Source organism: Schistocerca nitens, chromosome 2 (genome assembly GCF_023898315.1).
Source record: "Schistocerca nitens isolate TAMUIC-IGC-003100 chromosome 2, iqSchNite1.1, whole genome shotgun sequence".
In the NCBI taxonomy this organism is placed as follows: Eukaryota; Metazoa; Arthropoda; class Insecta; order Orthoptera; family Acrididae; genus Schistocerca; species Schistocerca nitens.
In genome coordinates, this window is record NC_064615.1 from 138089038 (window position 1) to 138107828 (window position 18791).

At 42.2% G+C, this 18791-nt stretch overlaps 1 protein-coding gene across 2 annotated transcripts in view; it reads left to right on the forward strand.

The window, feature by feature from the left end:
• The first annotated feature begins 12265 nt into the window (after window positions 1-12265).
• The window catches only part of LOC126235833 (EGF domain-specific O-linked N-acetylglucosamine transferase), a 140429-nt gene continuing 133903 nt past the window's right edge, over window positions 12266-18791 (forward strand). For both annotated transcript variants that reach the window (XM_049944688.1, XM_049944689.1), the window contains exons 1-2: window positions 12266-12488; window positions 12609-12785. In XM_049944688.1, coding sequence (XP_049800645.1) covers window positions 12486-12488; window positions 12609-12785 — 180 coding nt within the window. In that variant the 5' untranslated portion in view covers window positions 12266-12485. The remainder of the gene's footprint in view (window positions 12489-12608; window positions 12786-18791) is intronic.

The following is an 18791-nucleotide window of genomic DNA, read 5'->3' on the forward strand; positions in this document are numbered from 1 at the left end:
ATGCAAATAATGGTAATGTACATGTTTCTTTTTGAGGTATCATGATTTGTCTGGCTACTATTAATTTCTACACTAACTGTTAAATGTCTGTCATTAACGTTTCACAAAGTCCGCCATCTTTGGCACTCCCGGCATAGGCATCTCCTTCATCGACACAAAGCACTGTCCTCGACACAGCGGAATTCCCAGCCACGCGGCTGGACCATGTGCTGGGGCTACCCCTCTCGTCCGGCTAACGTTTGCCACCACGTGTTTGCTGCTGGGACGCCGACTTTGACGAGCGACCTGTGCAGTCGCCCCAATTCCGAACATATAATATTTCCAGGGCGCCACAACTCGCCCGTTACCTCACACGGTGGCCTGTGGCGGGAACGACTGATGTTTCCGGGTTATGGCAGGAGCCGTCCGTATGGAAATCCCAGTTGGGGTACAGGGATGTAGCTGACCTAACCATGTCACCCTCTAGACGACTGAACAGCGAACTAATATTCAGTATATGTTGGGTAGCCTTCATGATCGCGGGTTCTCTGTGGAAATTTGAGAAGATTCAATATGGACATGTGTTTGCGTTGGACCATTATTCCTTCCCATGTACAAAGGGCGTTCAAAAGTTTTGCACAGTTGTCTCTAATTTTTTTTTTAATTTTTTGGAGGAGGAGAATGAAACTGTTTGTGAACATACTTGGAACATTTAGCTATAACTAAGTGTATAACATTAATTTCTTTTATTTACAGGTGACCAATAATGGACCGTGAAGTAGATGTCACGTTGCGACAACAGTGATGCAGTTCCTCTTCAAGACCGGCGATGACTCTGCAACATCGATTCAACAGTTCGGAGAGTGACCGCTGTCTGTGGAAGGCGGCCGGCCGGTGTGGCCGTGCGGTTCTAGGCGCTTCAGTCTGGAACCGCGTGACGGCTACGGTCGCAGGTTCGAATCCTGCCTCGGGCATGGATGTGTGTGATGTCCTTAGGTTAGTTGGGTTTAAGTAGTTCTAAGTTCTAGGGGACTGATGACCACAGATGTTAAGTCCCATAGTGATCAGAGCTATTTGAACCATTTTTGGAGGGCACTCTGGTCGTGTATCAGGGAAACGTGTGAGGATGCAGTTAACTCGTGACTGTTGACTATGCTGGATGACCAAGTGACCTCATGGGAAATATCTAGTGCTGCAAGGACTATACATGCTGCATGTGCTTATGCTGTCTGTCTTTGTGGTATATGTATGAGTGACTGGTAGTAAATATCTACATGCAGGATGCAGAAGTGATGATTTTGTATGGTGCACAACTTGAATTGTAGTTACTACATCGATATGATGTGTGGTGACAGCCCGATTGGAGATCAGTTTCACGCTGAAAAACTTAGACTTCACTCGACAGTAGCAGAGCAGTGTAATTGATGAAGTGTCTTTCCATATTTCATATTCTGTAGACCACTTCTGCCAGGTTTAACTGTCAGTGCAATATGGCTGCTGTATTTTTTTTCGGCCTGTAAAAATAGTTTCGTCGCTGAAAGTCTCGTCAGCGGAAAATGGCGGATAGTGCTTCCACACTGGCAGCAGCAGCAGTTTGGCAGGTAAATTCAGTAAGAGAGTATCAGAATGCTCCATTCACAAGACATCCTCTGTGTGGGGCACAGGACCCCCTAAGGACTGGTTCGAACAAGACAGGGGCAAGGTATCCACTGAAAGTTCCATGATGCCTGAGAGTAGCATAATTTCTTCTTTGTTCGAGTGTTCATAAACACGTCCAAGCAGACCATCCTCCTCTGGTGATATGCTGTTCCTCATCCACCATTGTGGCTTTAGAGCATCTCCAGACCAGCAGCTGTAGGACACCGAAAATTCACTGAAAATTCCAGGCATTTTGCTTGTCTGTAGGAGAGTGCCTCGAATTCTGTTTGTGTAATTGTTCTGGTTTTCCCATTTGTGCTTAGACTGTGATTCGAGAAGTGAGGAAAAATTAACGTCCGTGACTCCAACAGCAGCAAATATAAACTAAGCCCACTCACCATTTCAGAAAAGTGATGAACACCACAGCAGCTGTAGGACTAAGAAATTTTTCTCTCTCTCTCTGGCAGCGCCTTCAAGCAAGCAGCTAAAACTCGAAAAGTGGTGAGCGTCCTGTTTAGAGCTTCAGAGATATTTATTTCGAAGTCCAGATATCATCGTGTTTGTGTGTAAAACCATATATTGTAGCTGATATCGGTTTCGGGATTTGTTTCCCACAAATCTTGTTAAGTGTTACATGGAGGTTACACAAGTGCGCAGCGATCTTTTTCGGAGTCATCGTTCAAGTGTGGCGGTATACGTTGCAAACACAAAATACTGTGCAGCGTTTTTGGCGACTAATCTATCCAGGTACGTCTCAAGACCAGCCAACACAACTGTACACCTCTCCCATAGCTTCTCGACTTCATAGAAGCTCTCATGGGTACTATATTACATTACTCCTGGAATAAAAGACACTGCAGAGCAATAGTTCAGGCACATGTTAGAGGCAAACTACTGTGCAGCGATACTTTTGAAAGTGCGTTTAGAGACATACTCCACTGAAGCAGCATGAGCTCAAAGACAAATTTATTTCCCACAAATCACCCGAAGTATCACAGGGTCGGTTTCACAAGTGTGCCGTGATATTTTTAGAGTCTGTCTTCAAGTGTGGCGGTGTCGCTATTCCTTGGAATAGAATGCGTAACTGTTTAAATATTCTCACGCCATCTGCAAGATTATCTCTCTCTCTCTTTGTGCAGAGGTACATTTAGTTCCTGTGAAGTCTTCAACTTAATGTATGTGAAAATATTCCGCAACACCATAAGTAATAACTCCTGAAGCAGTTGCGTTCAACGACAGATGATATCCGTGAGCCCAGGATGGGGTGGAGGAAAGCTGCGGTTATTTCCAATGCGACAGGAAGTGCTTAGTAGCTACCACGTTTACATGGAGTAAGCTCCAACGTGTTGCCTGCCCGAGTCTTTGGGCCCTCTGGAAAAGACCCCACACTAGAGTGGGTGAACATCTTGCCTCTTTGGAAAACTGGCTGACTGGACGTTTATTGAATGATGTACATTTACAGCACACACATTTGTCAGTATGAGTTGCGAAGCATAACTTAGACAATATTCCATATTTCATGAAATGTATTCGTCTTCACCAAATGTCAATGCGATTGACACAGTCCTCAGATGCTAATAAACTACTCCTCCTCCAGTACAGACATCTCATACATTGAACACAGTACACAATTACGTCTGTCTTCCCAGTTCAGCAACTAGACAGACTTAACCCTTTTCCCAATGCTGTCTTGGATTACATCACGGGAGGGGAGAGGGACGACAGCACCCTCTGGTGGCTGGTTTGTGAACTAGGTCAACTGGTCTCTGGACCTCATGAAGAACACTTGATGAAGGTACTGCCTATGACAATTCAAATTGTTTAAATAAACAATGCATACAAAATATAGTCTTACATCCATCCCGTGCAGCACCCCAGCACAGACTGAGTCCTTTCCCGCTAATTTCCAGATGGGGAAGGGGAGGGAAGCAATGCACACAAAATAAAGACATGTCTTTCCTATCCAGCAACTCAGCACAAACTGAATCCTTTTCCCGCCAATTTACAGATGGAGGAGGGGAGGGGGTTTTGTTAGTGGAGGTAGCCCAACAGACCTATTTTCCCGCCAAAATTTTAACCTCCCACCACGATGTCACTGCAATATTGGCTCATCTATGGCTGTCATTTTGAATGAATTTAGCAACAATGCAACAAAGGGCCAAGCTCTCTTTGCCCTACTACTCTTGGTAACATCGATGAGGCGGTCAACAGAGTATCCACAAAGATCGTTTCTGCTGCAGAAAACTCGATCCCTCATCTGTCAGGGTGCCCCTGGAGAAAGACAGTGCCTTGGTGGTCGCCATAAATCGCCGAGGCCATTAAAGATCGTAGGTGGGCTCTACAGCGACATAAACGGCACCCGTCACTGGAGCACCTAATAGCTTTGAAGCAGCTCTGTGCCCGTGTTCGCCAGCTCATAGAAAGACGGAAACAGGAATGTTGAGGGAGGTGCATCTCCACCACTGGGTCACATACGTCACCTTTGCAAGTCTGGACAAAGATCAGGTGTCTTTCTGTACCAGATCCAAACAGGCATCCCTGGCACATAAATCAATGATGCGTTGTCTACCAATGTAAACGCAATTGCCAAGCACTTTGCTGAGCACTATGCTTTGTCCTCTGTGTCAGAGAATTAGCCCACACCCTGCCTTTTGTACCCTCAAATGGCGGATGGAAGGGAAACTCCTCTTGTTCACTACACACCACAGTGAACCATACAACTCTCCATTTACTGAGTGGCAGCTCCTCTGCGCCCTTGTACATTGCCCCAATGGGTCCTGGGCCAGATCTCATCAATGTTCAGATGATTAAACATCTCTCGTTGGACTACCAGCGACATCTCCTAATCATCTTCAACTGCATCTGGAGCAATGGTGTATTCCCGTCGCAATGGTGGGAGAGCACCCTCATTCCAGTGCTCAAACACGGTAAAGACCCGCTTGATGTAGATAGGTATCGACCCATCAGCTTAACCAAAGTTCTTTGTAAGCTGCTAGATGGTATGGTGAGTTGGCGGTTGTGTTGGTTCCTGGAGTCACAGGCTCTGTGTCAGGGCGGTTTCTGCCAGGGTCACTCTACCACTGATAGGCTAGTATCCATTAAGTCTGCCATTCGAACAGCCTTTTCCAGAGACCAACACCTGGTAGCTGTCTTCTTTGTTTTAAGACAAGCCTACAACACGACCTGATGGCACCACATCCACGCCAGGTTACATGAGTGGAGTGTCTGGGGTCCAAGTTATCCAAAACTTCCTGTCACCCTGTACTTTCTGTTTCCAAGTTTGTGCCTCTTGTAGTTTCTCCCATATACACGAGAATGCGGTCCTGCAGGGCGCAGTATTGAGTGTCTCTTCATTTTTAATAGGCATTAACGTCTAGCAGCAGCTGTGGGGTCATCTGCCTCCCCTTCTTTGTGTGCAGACGAGTTCTTCATTTCCTATTGCTCCTCCAGTACTGGTGTTGCTGAGTGACGCCTATGGGTAGTCATCCAAAAGCCACAGTCATGGGCTCTAACCCATGGCTTCCGGTTTTCAGTTGTGAAGTCGTACATCATACCCTTCTATCGGCGTCGTGTCGTTTATACAGAACCAGAATTTTACATTGATGACGATCCACTCATTGTAGTGGAGGAATATCGATTCTTAGGACAGATTTTTGACTCCCAATTGACTTGGCTTCCTCACCTTCATCAGCTTAAGTGGAAGTGCTGGCAGAACCTTAATGGCCTCCACTGCCTGAGCAACGCCAATTCGGGTGCAGATCGCTCTACACTACTATGGCTCTACAAAGCCCTTGTTCAGTCCAAACTTGACCATGGGAGTCAGGTTTATGGTTTGATGGGCACACTGCGATTGCTGGACCCAGTGCACCACTGTGGTGTTCGGCTAGCAGTGGGAGCTTTTAGGATGAGTCTGATCAGTCTACTGGTGGAGGCTGGGGTCCCTCCACTGCAGATCAGGCGTCGACAACTGCTCGCCAATCAGGCCATGTACATTCGTAGCTCTCCTGAGCACCCAAATGTCTCCTTTTCCCAACTACAGCGATCCATCTCCAGCATCGGCAGCCCAGGTCAAGGATTAGGATCACTGTTTGTGTCCGATCCCTTCTGTCTGAACTAGTGTCCTTTCCTTTATCACCTATCCTACAGGTCCATTCACATACACCTCCACAGTATATACCCAGACCGCAGCTTTGGATGGACCTTACACACCACCCTAAGGACTCAGTTCCTCCTAAGATTCTCTGTTGTCACTTTCTCTAGATTCTTGATGCTTCCCGGGGCTTTGAAGTAGTCTACACCAATGGCTCAATGGTCATTTGGCTTCGCTTATGCTCACACAGGACAAATTGAACAGTGCTCCTTGCCGAATGGCTGCACTGTTTTCACTGCAGAGCTGATGACCATATACTGTGCTCTTGAGCATATCTGTTCCTGCTCCAGTGAGTCCTTCCTTGTCTGTAGTGACACCTTGAGCAGCTTACAAGCTATTGACCAGTGCTACCCTCGCCATCCTTTGATAGCGACCATCCAGGAGTCTGTCTATGACCCTGGAACGGTTCAATCGTTCAGTGGTGTGTGTCTGGACCCTGGGACATATCAGAATCACAGAAAATTGAGCTTGCTGACAGGCTGGCAAAACAGGCTACTCAGAAACTGCTTCTGGAGATCAGCATCTCTGAAATTGACCTGCAGTCGGTACTACACCACAAGAGTTTTGGGATTTGGGAAACGAAATGGCATAATCTAGGTACACCCATAACCTGTGTGCCATAAAGGAGACTACAAATGCGTGAGACTCCTCCATGTGGGTCTCTTGCAGGGTCTCTGTGGTCCTCTACTGGGCTCTGTATCGGCCACACTTGGCTGACCAACGGCTATGTCCTCTGCTGTAATGACCCAACCTAGTGTCAGTGTGGCCCACATTCAATTGCATTGTCCTGCTTTAGCTGACCTGCGACAGAATTTTCAGTTACCAGACTTGTTACTAGTTGTTTTAGCTGACAACACCTCACCAATTGATTTAGTTTTACGTTTTATACGTGAGAGAGGGGGGTTATAGTTCCTTCTAAGTTTTGGTGCATGTCCTTTGTCCATCTGTGTCCTCTACCCTAGTGCTTTTAGGCTGGAGGTTTTAAAGTGTTGCAGAGTGGCTGCCTTATCCTTTTTAATTGTTGTGATCAGCCAGCTGTGGTCGTCTGCTCTATTGTTTTAGTCCATTCTACCTGTTTCTTGCATCCCCCTGTGGTTTCCTTATCTTATTTTAACAATTGTAGTGTTTGTTGTCCTTCTGTAGTTCTTGTGGTTTTTCTTTTCTCCAGGTCTTGTGCAATAAATCTTGTGTGTTTTATCCTTTCCCTTGTGGATTTTTTTTTATAGGAACAAGGGATCGATGACTGAGCAGTCTGGTCCCTCCCCTTTCCCTTAAACCAACCAGACACATTTCACTGACAACACATTCAACTCATAGTAGTTATTATACATTATATTTGAATAATTTGGAAAAAGATTTCAGTGCCGAACTGGAATTAGACAAAAATTTAGTAAGCACTTGATGCTGCATCATTTGCTGAGCTTAAAAAAAAAAGAGTGAACATACACAATTCTTTGAAGCATAGGTTCAAAGGCAGGGGATTTGGTATGATGCAAAAAGAAATTAAACGATCACATAAAGTAGCAGTAGGAAAAGTGAATCAAACACATTTATTGGCAGGGTTCTAAAGAAATGCCATGTACTGTAAAGGAGGTTGCATAGATGATGCTTGTACAATCACTTCTAGAGGTTTGTTTATAGTGATAATGAGGTAACCATGACAGCAGATATTGGTTGAAGTTAGAGTTGCCCTGCTCGGATCATAAGAGGTACGTCTAGTCCAAACAAAACTGTAACATCAGGGAAAAAATTTAATGTGAAATTCATTGACTGTATATAAACTCTTCGTAGGTTATATTGAGCGAAATGATCCAGAAATAGTACTACATTTGTTGGCTCAGGCTGTAGAAGCAGTGAAGTTCCCATTGCATTATGTCTACATGGCAGTAGATGAAGAAAATTGCAGTATGGATCGTCATATCTTGTCATTTCCTATCTTTTACAGGGCAGTCAGTACATGTTGAACACTACTATAGTCGGGAACATCACATTCAGTAATTTCCTATCTTTATTTCTGAGAACTTTCATTGCAGAAACATTAACAAACCATTACATCACTGTAAATACTGTAGAAAGTGTTGCGGAGCATGTGATATCTTTTTCAGGCTCATGCAAATTTTAACCGCAACAGGATCTGGGCTGTAGAGGTGTGACTCCTCTGTCAGCCGGTGGCACCACATGAGACCCAACCACGTGACTAGAACGATGCTCTACGATAAGTGTGAGTCCTTAACTGAACTGCATTTAACCTGGACTGCAGGTAGCAGTAATAATACTTTTGAGGGTTAGTGTCAGGCTTGCTGCTTCAAAACGTTCTTGGTTTTCAAATGCACTTGATTCATTGTGGGTGCATATAGGATTGGTGGGTTTATGACAGAACTGTAGCTTGACTCTGGTTAAGGCATGTCAGTGCCTGTTTGAATAGCTACCACACATATATTTTTGTGGTGAATTTTATGAACATAGAACCTAAATCCTTTTATTTCTGGCTTTTGAGCTATTGCACAAGCCTTTCTCTACGCAGATGTTTTGAATGTCCTGCAAACTGTGTGTGTGGGCTATTGCTCGTTTTAAACTTAGAAAAATTTTGATTTTCCCTACATTACCAAATGGGTTAAGTTTGTTTCTTGCATTTTCAAATTCCCCTGTCTTTTTAACTTAGGTCACATGAGCTGTGGGTGTAGCGCTATCACAAATAACATGTTATTGTTGTTGTCTTAGGTCCAGAGACTGGTTTGATGCAGCTCTCCATGCTACTCTATCGTGTGCAAGCTTCTTTATCACCAAGTAACTGCTGCAACCTATATCCTTCTGAATCTGCTTAGTGTAGTCATCTCTTGGCCTCCCTCTATGATTTTTACCCTCCACACTGCCCTCCAATACTAAACTGGTGATGCCTTGATGCCTCAAAACATGTCCTACCAACCGATCCCTTCTTCTTGACAAGTTGTGCCACAAATTCCTCGTCTCCCCAATTCTATTCAGTACCTCCTCATTAGTTACGTGATGTACCCATCTAATCTTCAGCATTCTTCTGTAGCACCACATTCCGAAAGCTTCTGTTCTCTTCTTGTCTAAACTATTTATCGTCCATGTTTCACTTGCATACATGGCTACACTCCATACAAGTACTTTCTGAAAACACTTCCTGATGCTTAAATCTATACTCGATGTTAACAAATTTCTCTTCTTCAGAAATGCTTTCCTTGCCATTGCCAGACTACATTTTATATCCTCTCTTCTTCGGCCATCATAATTTAGTTTGCTTCCCAAATATCAAAACTTATCTACTACTTTGTCTCATTTCCTAATCTAATTTCCGCAGCATCACCTGATTTAATTCGACTACATTCCATTATCCTCGTTTTGCTTTTGTTGATGTTCATCTTATATCCTCCTTTCAAGACACTGTCCATTCTGTTCAACTGCTCTTCCAGGTCCTTTGCTGTCTCTGACAGAATTACAATGTCATCGGCAAACCTTTTTATTTCTTCTCCATGGATTTTAATTCCTACTCCAAATTTTTCTTCTGTTTCCTTTACTGCTTGCTCAATATACAGATTGAATAACATCAGTGATAGGCTACAACCCTGTCTCAATCCCTTCCCAACCACTGTTTCCCATTCATGCCCCTCAACATACTAGCAGTGGAAATCAGTATCACTATCCTGCACTCTGCGATAGGTAGCCAAATCGGTAGTATACATGTTTCATTAGTGTCCAGTTCTCTCCAGCATGATGAGGCAGCTCGTGGCTGTGACAATCGGAGTCCCAGAACTCTGGCAGTGTGACTACAGGAAGTGGGACTTGGTGCTCCTGGGCTGACAGTCCAATGACGCAGCTTTTACTAACAGAATGCCCATCTAGTAATGAAGAATGAATAGAAATATTGGCTATGGCTGTGCTACTGTTCCCCTGCACCCTGGTTGGGAAAAAAGTAATCTGCATCAGATCATATGAATTTAGATCTTCCAACGTCGTTTTTCTTGCATAATCGCATACAAAAATTAATGTTGAAGTACTACATATAACTAATGTTTGGTACTCCCTATACAGTAAACCAAAAACCCTCTCTAGCTTGAGCAGAAATGGTCTGAAGTCAGAATTAGGGGACCTATAAACAACAACAATTAGAAGTTGGTTTCACCCCTGCACAACATTCAAATACCTGTTCAGTGCAATGTTGTGATATGTCTGTAGACTCAAAAGGAATACTATTTTCTACATACATGGCCACTCCCCCATTCCACAAAGAACTCCTTGAAAAACAGCCAGCTGAACTGTATCCTGGTAAAGGAAGCCTCCGAATTGTCGGATTATTTAAGTGGTGCTCCAATATACCAATAATAACAGAGTCATGATCTATAAACAGTTCTGTAATACCTCTCATATTCTGATGAATTATGCTACTTCCTTCACTACTTGGATACTTGACCACCTCTAAAGGTGATTCCTTTGATAGAGGGATTTCCTTTAAGCAGGGATACCTATCAGCTGACTTGAATCCAAAAAAGGTGCTGCTCCATGAGTGATCCCACTACCACGCACACACTGTCACCTATAAGTGTTGGCAGCCTTCTCTTCCAATACCTGCTGTGTATTGTTCTCACATCTGTCAAATAGAATTCCGCACACCACCAGATGCTATTGTAGTGACACTGCTCTTTATTCTTTGCTTTTTGCTTACTCTGATAGAGACTGAACATGGTTAAATATAGTTCCATAAAAACACAGAACTGCCGGATATCAGTAACGTCCTGCCACGATATTTCGGCACAGAGTCTTCTGGCCATCTTCAGGTGAGTGCCACTGTAGCAGTACTTCTACAGAGGCACTCACCTGAAGATGGCCGAAATATCGTGGCAGGACGTTACTGATATCCGGCAGTAGTAGTACTTCTACAATGGCACTCACCTGAAGATGGCCAGAAGACTCTGCGCCGAAATATCGTGGCAGGACGTTACTGATATCCGGCAGTTCTCCCGTGTTTTTATGGAACAATCAGTATGCCGGGAAAGCTTTAAACATCACATGGTTAAATATAGTTTGACTACTAACTCGTCATTAACTGTTTTAGCCTTTTAAACACGATTCTACACTCGTGTAAAATGTCTCCCAGCTGTTTATAAGTGAGATGAATGCAATAGTTCACTGTTCTGAAAAATTAAGCTATTGTTGTACTTAATTCAGAGAGTGGATGATTCACACACTCTAGCGAGCTTGGAAGATACACACCTAACAAAGTCGAGCACTCCTAATCAAGCTGCACTGACAGGTCTGTGTCAAAGGGGGAAGGGGTTATCTGTCAACAATCCATGACATCATATGGGATAGGGAAAAATGGGAATAGGAAAGTGGGAAGTGGTCGGGTGAAGGGGGTAGGGGATAGGTGGAAGGGGGAGAGAGGGAATGGGCAAGGGGAGAGGAAATCTGGTTAAAATCGTTGCTGGCCCAGAACTGTCACAGCCCCACTACCATTCGTTACCTAAAAAACAAATAATTTTCTTAGTGAAATATCGTTTTGTACTTCTCTTCAGTAAGGACTCTTAATTTTTTCCCATCGGATGCATTGCGCATTGGCGATTGCTGTACGACAGACGGATGAACAGACGATGAGATGCTGTCACTAAATGATATAGCGGTGCATAGTGAGCCAATTAGTCAGCGCCTATCATCTGCTGAAGCTGGGGCTTCTCGCAGCATTGAATGCTTCCCTCTAAAACCAATGAAGAGGAATCAGATCGTAGGGACATAGCATTGTCGCATATGCAGTGGTATCTTTTCTTTATCAGTAAAAGGCAAGTATTTCTAGCTTGTATTATCATCTTGCAGCTGTTGCGAAAAACTGACAATATTCTACTCAACGCTTGAAATCACTATGTTCGTGTACTTCACGTTATGACATCTGAAAGATGTGTCGGTGCAAGATGCGAATGCACGATAATCAGTAGCTCCAAAGTTAGTGTACAAACACTCATGAATACAACAAAACTGAAATTTAGGATACCAAAGCAAAAGTTGAAATGCTCATCTGTTTTCAAATGGGTGTCAAAAATGGCTAAATGGCTCTGAGCACTATGGGACTTAACATCTTAGGTCATCAGTCCCCTAGAACTTAGAACTAATTAAACCTAACTAACCTAAGGACATCACACACATCCATGCCCGAGGAAGGATTCGAACCTGCGACCGTAGCAGTCGCGCGGTTCCGGACTGAGCGCCTAGAAACGCGAGACCACCGCGGCCGGCAAATGGGTGTCCCAAGGAATTGTGCCCGAGTTTAATTTTCGCACATATGAAAAGGTGAGAGATTAATGTCAATGGCAGTTATAAATAGCTGAAATCAATTAAACTGAGCAAGACCTGGCCACTAGCTGGAATCCATATAATATTTTATACAGAATTTACAGCTGATCCAGCGTGTCATTTCGTGTATCGACTAGTCATCTCTAGAGATCACTGAAATCGACAAAGTGAAACACTGTGGTATATCGACCACGTGTATTTCTTGTGTCACAATTCAAAATAAATACCATAATAGGTTTAGTGCGGTGTTCTGTCATGTGTCAATTTATATAATTTGTATTTTTAATCTTTTAACCGCGCGAGCGCATTTTGCTCAGCATTTTAGCTGTGATACCGGCAGTATTTTGTGATATATTTGTAATGCAATTTTGTAGTTCTTGTACAGAACCTTTAAAAATTCATTCCATACAGAATGGTATGGCACAAGTTTATCTCTTCGTTAATGTTCATGCATGACTGTCAGCAGTAACAGTAGAAGCAGATGTGTTATGCGTTGCACTCAATAATAGTAATGGCATTCTGTGTTTGTTGACAGACGTCGTGGGAATCTGTTTACATCCAACACTGTTTTATTATTAGTGTTGTTATACGCGCCAGCGTAACATACAATTTCTCGAATATTAATCTTCCCGACGAGCACATTCCATATTATTTTAGTTCTTTTAATGATATTGCCGAAAAGTGTAGAACTTCGGATCAATGCCCGTATAAGGTAAGGAAATGCAACACAACTCCAAACACAAGGTTGCATGTTAAAGTACTGTGACTGGTTCATTTCATTATAGATTACTAGAATTATTTAATACGTTTTCATTCCATAAATTTCTCTGGGACTTGAATCTCACTGCCTTTCCTTTAAAACCCATCTTTTTCGGTGTGTGTGGTGGCAGGTATTTTTAATAACAGAAACACTCCCAACATCTTATCTCATTCAGCATGCCTCCACTCTCTTCCTTTATGTACTAAGGTATTAGGTATATTTGTAATTTTAATCTAGTCTTGTACTGGACTCTGTGTACCAAGTGATGTTGGATGGTATGGTGGTTAAGTTATGAAGCTCTTATTCAGGAGAAGCAGGAATCAAATCATTGCCTAAGCATCTGGATTTAGATTTTCCATTGTTGCTGCAAATCGATTCAAGCGAATTGTGATGATTCCTTAAGCAAGGCAGCAATCAATATTGTATCAAGCTTATGTCCAACTCAGATTTGTGCCCCGTGTCTAATTATATCAGTTCTGATTGGACTGAAAACACTAATATTTCTTCTACCTTGAACTATTTGCCTGCTCAAAGCCATTTACATGTTGTCCCTTGTTGCTGCGATGTTTGTTGAGCACGTTTGGAGTATGTTTTATTTATTGTTTTACACATTCACTGGTGTTCTAAGACAATGCAGCACATTGGTATAGAGTGCTAAGGATGTCTTAAACTTTGGACTGTTTTATGTGTCTTGGAATCTTGACCTTGCTCTCCATAATCATGACATTGTTACTTGCATGAGCCCTTTGGATGGTTCAAAATTGTGAGTGTTTTAAGCAGCTTAGATGGAATAGGGTTTGGTCTGGTGAGCCTTGTGTCAATTGTGCTGTAGGCTGGTCTGTTAAAAATAACTACTTGTGGCTCAAGGTGTCCAAGGCACTTACGGAGGCAGTAAATAATAGCTGGCAACCTCTGTGTCACATTCCTCTCTTCTGCCTGTCTACGTATTGTGCCTTTGCTTGGGTTGACACTTACTTCCTCTGCATCTTCTAGGGTCATTAAAATAAAGACAGAAAAACTTCTAATAGTTCGGACTATTAGCTGGCTGTATCACCCTACTGCCTACTAAGAAAATTATCGAGACATGTCCTCTTGATCAAATCTTGTAAGAGAAAGACCTATTTAGTATAGGACGTACATTAACAAGTCAAGAAAATAATTAGTGTGAAGCACTGAATCTCCAATGTTTCCTGAAATCTTGAAGAAATAAAGGTTCTGTAATTTAATGTAATGAAGCAGATGCCTTATACTGAGATGATGTTGAGTGACTACAGGCTCAAGTTTCAACAGCAATCTCATACTAGCACAGAAATTAAATAAATATGTATGTACTATCCAAATTGTGGTAGATGACACAGGTCTTCAGTGTCCCAAAAGAGAATTGCAGAACCATAGAGCATGCTGAATATTGGCTGCTGTGGTGAAGAAAATTTGTATGGTGTCATATGTTGCTTTCAAGTTGAAGCTGGTTGAGGGAGGACTAGGATTAATCAACTTCCTGCTGAAATACACCACATTACTGATTCACCTGATTCACACACACACACACACACACACACACACACAAAAAAAAAGAATAGTAGTTCACACAGCCTTACAGCTGCACCGAGCGAGGTGATGCAGTGGTTAGCACACTGGACTCGCATTCGGGAGGACGACGGTTCAATCCCGTCTCCAGCCATCCTGATTTAGGTTTTCCGTGATTTCCCTAAATCATTTCAGGCAAATGCCGGGATGGTTCCTTTGAAAGGGCACAGCCGATTTCCTTCCCAATCCTTCCCTAACCCGAGCTTGCGCTCCGTCTATAACGACCTCGTTGTCGATGGGACGTTAAACACTAACCACCACCTTACAGCTGCACTTTTCTACAAGTACCTGCTAAACTTACTAGTTGCTCCTACCATTCCCTTTCAAACTTTCTTCTTCTGTAACACGTAACTGTCATTTAAGGAGACATGATCCAAAATAAATTTATAAACTTACATACTTTGAACACAATATAATGGAGCAGTTAGATAAGCATTGTCACTTGTTGAACAATGATCCCCAAAAAGAAGAGGTAAATGATTGTTAGTACGGGGGATGTTATCCCTTCTGATAACTATTTCCCTCTTCTTTCAGTAGAACTGAAGAGGGTTGCTCAGTAATTCAAACAGGTTATGTACTTTTTTTATTTTAATATTGTGATCAAGACAAATATATGGTGAACTTTCATTTGTCTCCATTACTATATAAAAAAAAAAAAACTCCACATACTGGTAGATTACCAAGATCCACATCGGAGAAAGGCAGTTAGAGGACAACTACTGAAAAACGAAATGGAAACCAGACTCCCTCAGCACCAATAACAGGCACAGTGGCTTAACACTTCTGCTCACTACCTGTCAGCAAAAATAATGCCACCTGAAAGTAATCAACTGAGCCATAACTGCTAATGGTAACCCTAAGGTCATCAACCCTCTGAATTCCCTCCAGCTTGAAGTTTGTAGAGAAACTGACATCTGGGAGCATTGTACCACAAGCTTTGCTTTTATAGCTCATGGGAACTCGGTGACTTTCTTGGCTGCAGATTTCTGGACCTTCATTATTAAATTGGGAATTATAGGGCTCCCCTTTATAGGTCAGGGGTGCACTACACAAAGCAAACAGCTACTTGGCTAGCAGAGTACTTCTGGAGTGGTTTTTTAGGCTAGGGAGTAGTTTGAGGTACGCTGATGAACATATACCAGTTGATACGCAGATAGCAAAATCAGACCAAAATTTTATCAGTATGCTGTCATAGCAATTGTAACAAAGTTTCCAAATTTACTGCCTTCCAGAAAAATTCTCATGCTCAAACAATTCTAGGGACTGAGAGGTGGCTGAAATCTGAAGTAGAAAGCTCTGTGATATTTAAAAGACAGACTAGATGCCATAGGAGAGGGAATGTTCATTGCAGTTGACAAAAAATTGTTTTTACAGGCCACCTGATTCCACTGTGACAGTTCTACGGTAATCCAAAGAAAGTCTACAGTCAGTAGTGCAGAATTAGCCAGATCCTGCAAGACTCATTCAAGGCAACTTGAAACTACTGAGCATAGACTGGGACATTATGGATTCAATCAGGGGGTACAGACAGACAGTCTTGCAAGCTACTTTTGAAAACATTTTCCAATAACTATCTTGACCATCTAGTTTGGCAACCCACACACAATGGAAATATCGTAGACCTCGAAGCTGCAAAAAGGATGGACATTACTGCTGGCATCAATATATAGACAGGGGCTAGTGATCATGATGTCATCATAGAGACTATGGTTACGAAAGTTAATAAATAAGTCGAGAAGGCTAGGAGAAGGCTTCTATTAGAAAGATAAGATAAGCAGTACCAGTAACAGGAACATGGAATTATGGTCAAAGTTTATGTAGATTGTAAATCATGCCCTAGACAAGTATGCCCAGGTTAGTGGATTAAGGACAGAAAAAAAAAAAAACCCCTTTTAACAATGAAATTCGGAAAATGATGAATCAAATGGTGCTGCACTCTTGGTTCAAAAGAGAATAATGCACAAATAATGACAGGCTATGGTCATTAGAGATTTATGTGTCTGAATGGATGTACATGAGCAGCATATAGCATCTACCACTGCCATACCTTAGCAAAAGATCTGGTTGAGAATCTGAGAAAATTTTGCCTCTATGTAAAAGCACTAAACGGGTCTATGGCTTCCGTGGTGTCAGTTGTTGACCAGTTGGTGTGGCAGTAGAAGATTGCAAAATGAAAGCTAAGTTTTAAATTTCACACTATGGCATTGGCCTCTTACTTAACTTGCATTTTTTAAATCTCTCACCCAGTGCAAAGTTCCAAGAGACTGGAAAAAAGCCCATGTGACTCCTGTCTATAAGAGCAGTAACAGAACGTACCCACAAAATTACAGACCAATATCCTTGGTGTCACACTGCAGACTTCTAGAACATATTGTGAGTTCGAATATAATACATTTCCTAGAGACTGGAAAGCTCATGTCCACGAATCAGCATGGTTTTAGGAAACATTCCTCATGCAAAAATCCGCTCACCCTTTTCTCATGTGACATACAGTGAACTATGGATGAAGGCCAACAGGGAGATTCCACAAAAAGCATTTAACACTGCAGACTATTAATAAAGGTACAAGGATGTGAAATAGGTTCCCAGATAGGTTAGTGGCACAAAGCCATTTTAAATAATAGAACCCACTCGATGGATTGTTCATCAGTGGCAAGGGTATCATGGGAGTGCCCCAATGAAGTGTGATAGGACCACTATTAGCAGAAATGATCTGGCAGACAGGGTAGGCAGCAATGTGTGGTTGTTTAGTGATGAAGCTGTGGTGTATAGGAAGGCATCGAAGTTGAGTGACTGTAGGAGGATACAAGATGACTTTGCCAAAATTTTAAGTTGGTGTGATGAAGGGCAGCTAGCTCTAAATGTAGAAAAAAAAAATGTGGATAAGTAGGAAAAACAAACCCATAATGTTCGAGTGAGCACCAATATTGTGCTGCTTGACACAGGCGCTTCATTTAAATATCAGCGCATAATGTTGCAAAGTGATATGAGAGGGAATGAGCACGTCAGGATTGTGGTAGGGAAGGCGAATGGTTAACTTCAGTTTATTGTGAGGGTTTTAGGAAAGGGTGTTTATCTGTAAATGAGAACACATGTAGGACACTAGAGCAACTTGTTTTTGAGTGCTGTGAGAGTGTTTGGGACCAGCACCATGTCAGATTAAAGGAAGACATCTAAGTAATTCAGAGACGGGCTTTTGTGAGTGGAATGGGAAATGAAATGACTAGTAGTGGTATAGGGTAGCCTCCACCACTTCCAGGTGGTTTGCAGAGTATGTATGTAGATGTAGAAGGAAAATTCTCAGAATAATGAACCAAACATCTGTTAATAACTTCACTGTTACTACCATCAGAACCCCTAACTTTTAACTTAAAAATGAACAGTCGAGATTGCAATAATATTTGTTTATTAACCAATTATGGCTTATGTACAAGTCATCTTCAGAATATTTGGCCCCCTATGGCTGGTGCTGGTGGCTCTTTGGATTTCTCGTGATACTACGATCATACGGATGTATGAGAAATCTGACGAGCCACCACCACCAGCCAAAGGGGACCAAATATTCTGAAGATGACTTGTACATAAGCCAAAACTGGTTAATAAGCAAATATTATTGCGATCCAAACTGTTCATTTTAACTTAAATATAGCATTAGGTCACTGTTTTCTAAAGACTATGTTGTCAAAATTTATCCCTAGCTTTCAGCCATTTCCAGACAGCAACAGCTTGACCATAGGGTCACTCGCACTACACAGTAATGTTCAGTCTACAGCAAACATATGCAACCCTATTTTTGGTGTAGGCCTATATCTGGGACAAGCCTAGTTGACATAAAGACACCAAAATATCACCACACATTTCAAAATTTTCTGAAAGTTGATGCAGAAAATGTTTTGTTTACAAAATGGTGAAAGATAATCCAAGGATACCAAAACTCAGGCAAACCATGAAACCATTTTCAGATGATTAAAGTTTGTGAAAGAGACATAACCAACCATGTTGCAGATTGATGCCCCGAAAAAATACTTTCACTTTCAACAAAAAACAGAGAATATGTTATGACAGATTCCAATTATTCATGTTAATGTTATGTAATATGTAAATTGTTGTATTAACAAATAAAGCTATATATTAAATAAAAATGTGTATATTCGCTCAAATGAGCCTCGAAACATCCAATTGAAATAGCAGACTTGCATTGTCTGCAGGTGAAGCATCCTGGTACAATCACCAAAGCATGTCTTGCTATTGCTGAAAGTCTTTCTTTGAGTAGTAGATTAAGCACTAAATGACTGACAGTTATTCAGATTTGAACTTCAGGTTTTTTCAATACATTTACTGCTGCCAAATAAAATGCCAAGGCAGTATGCC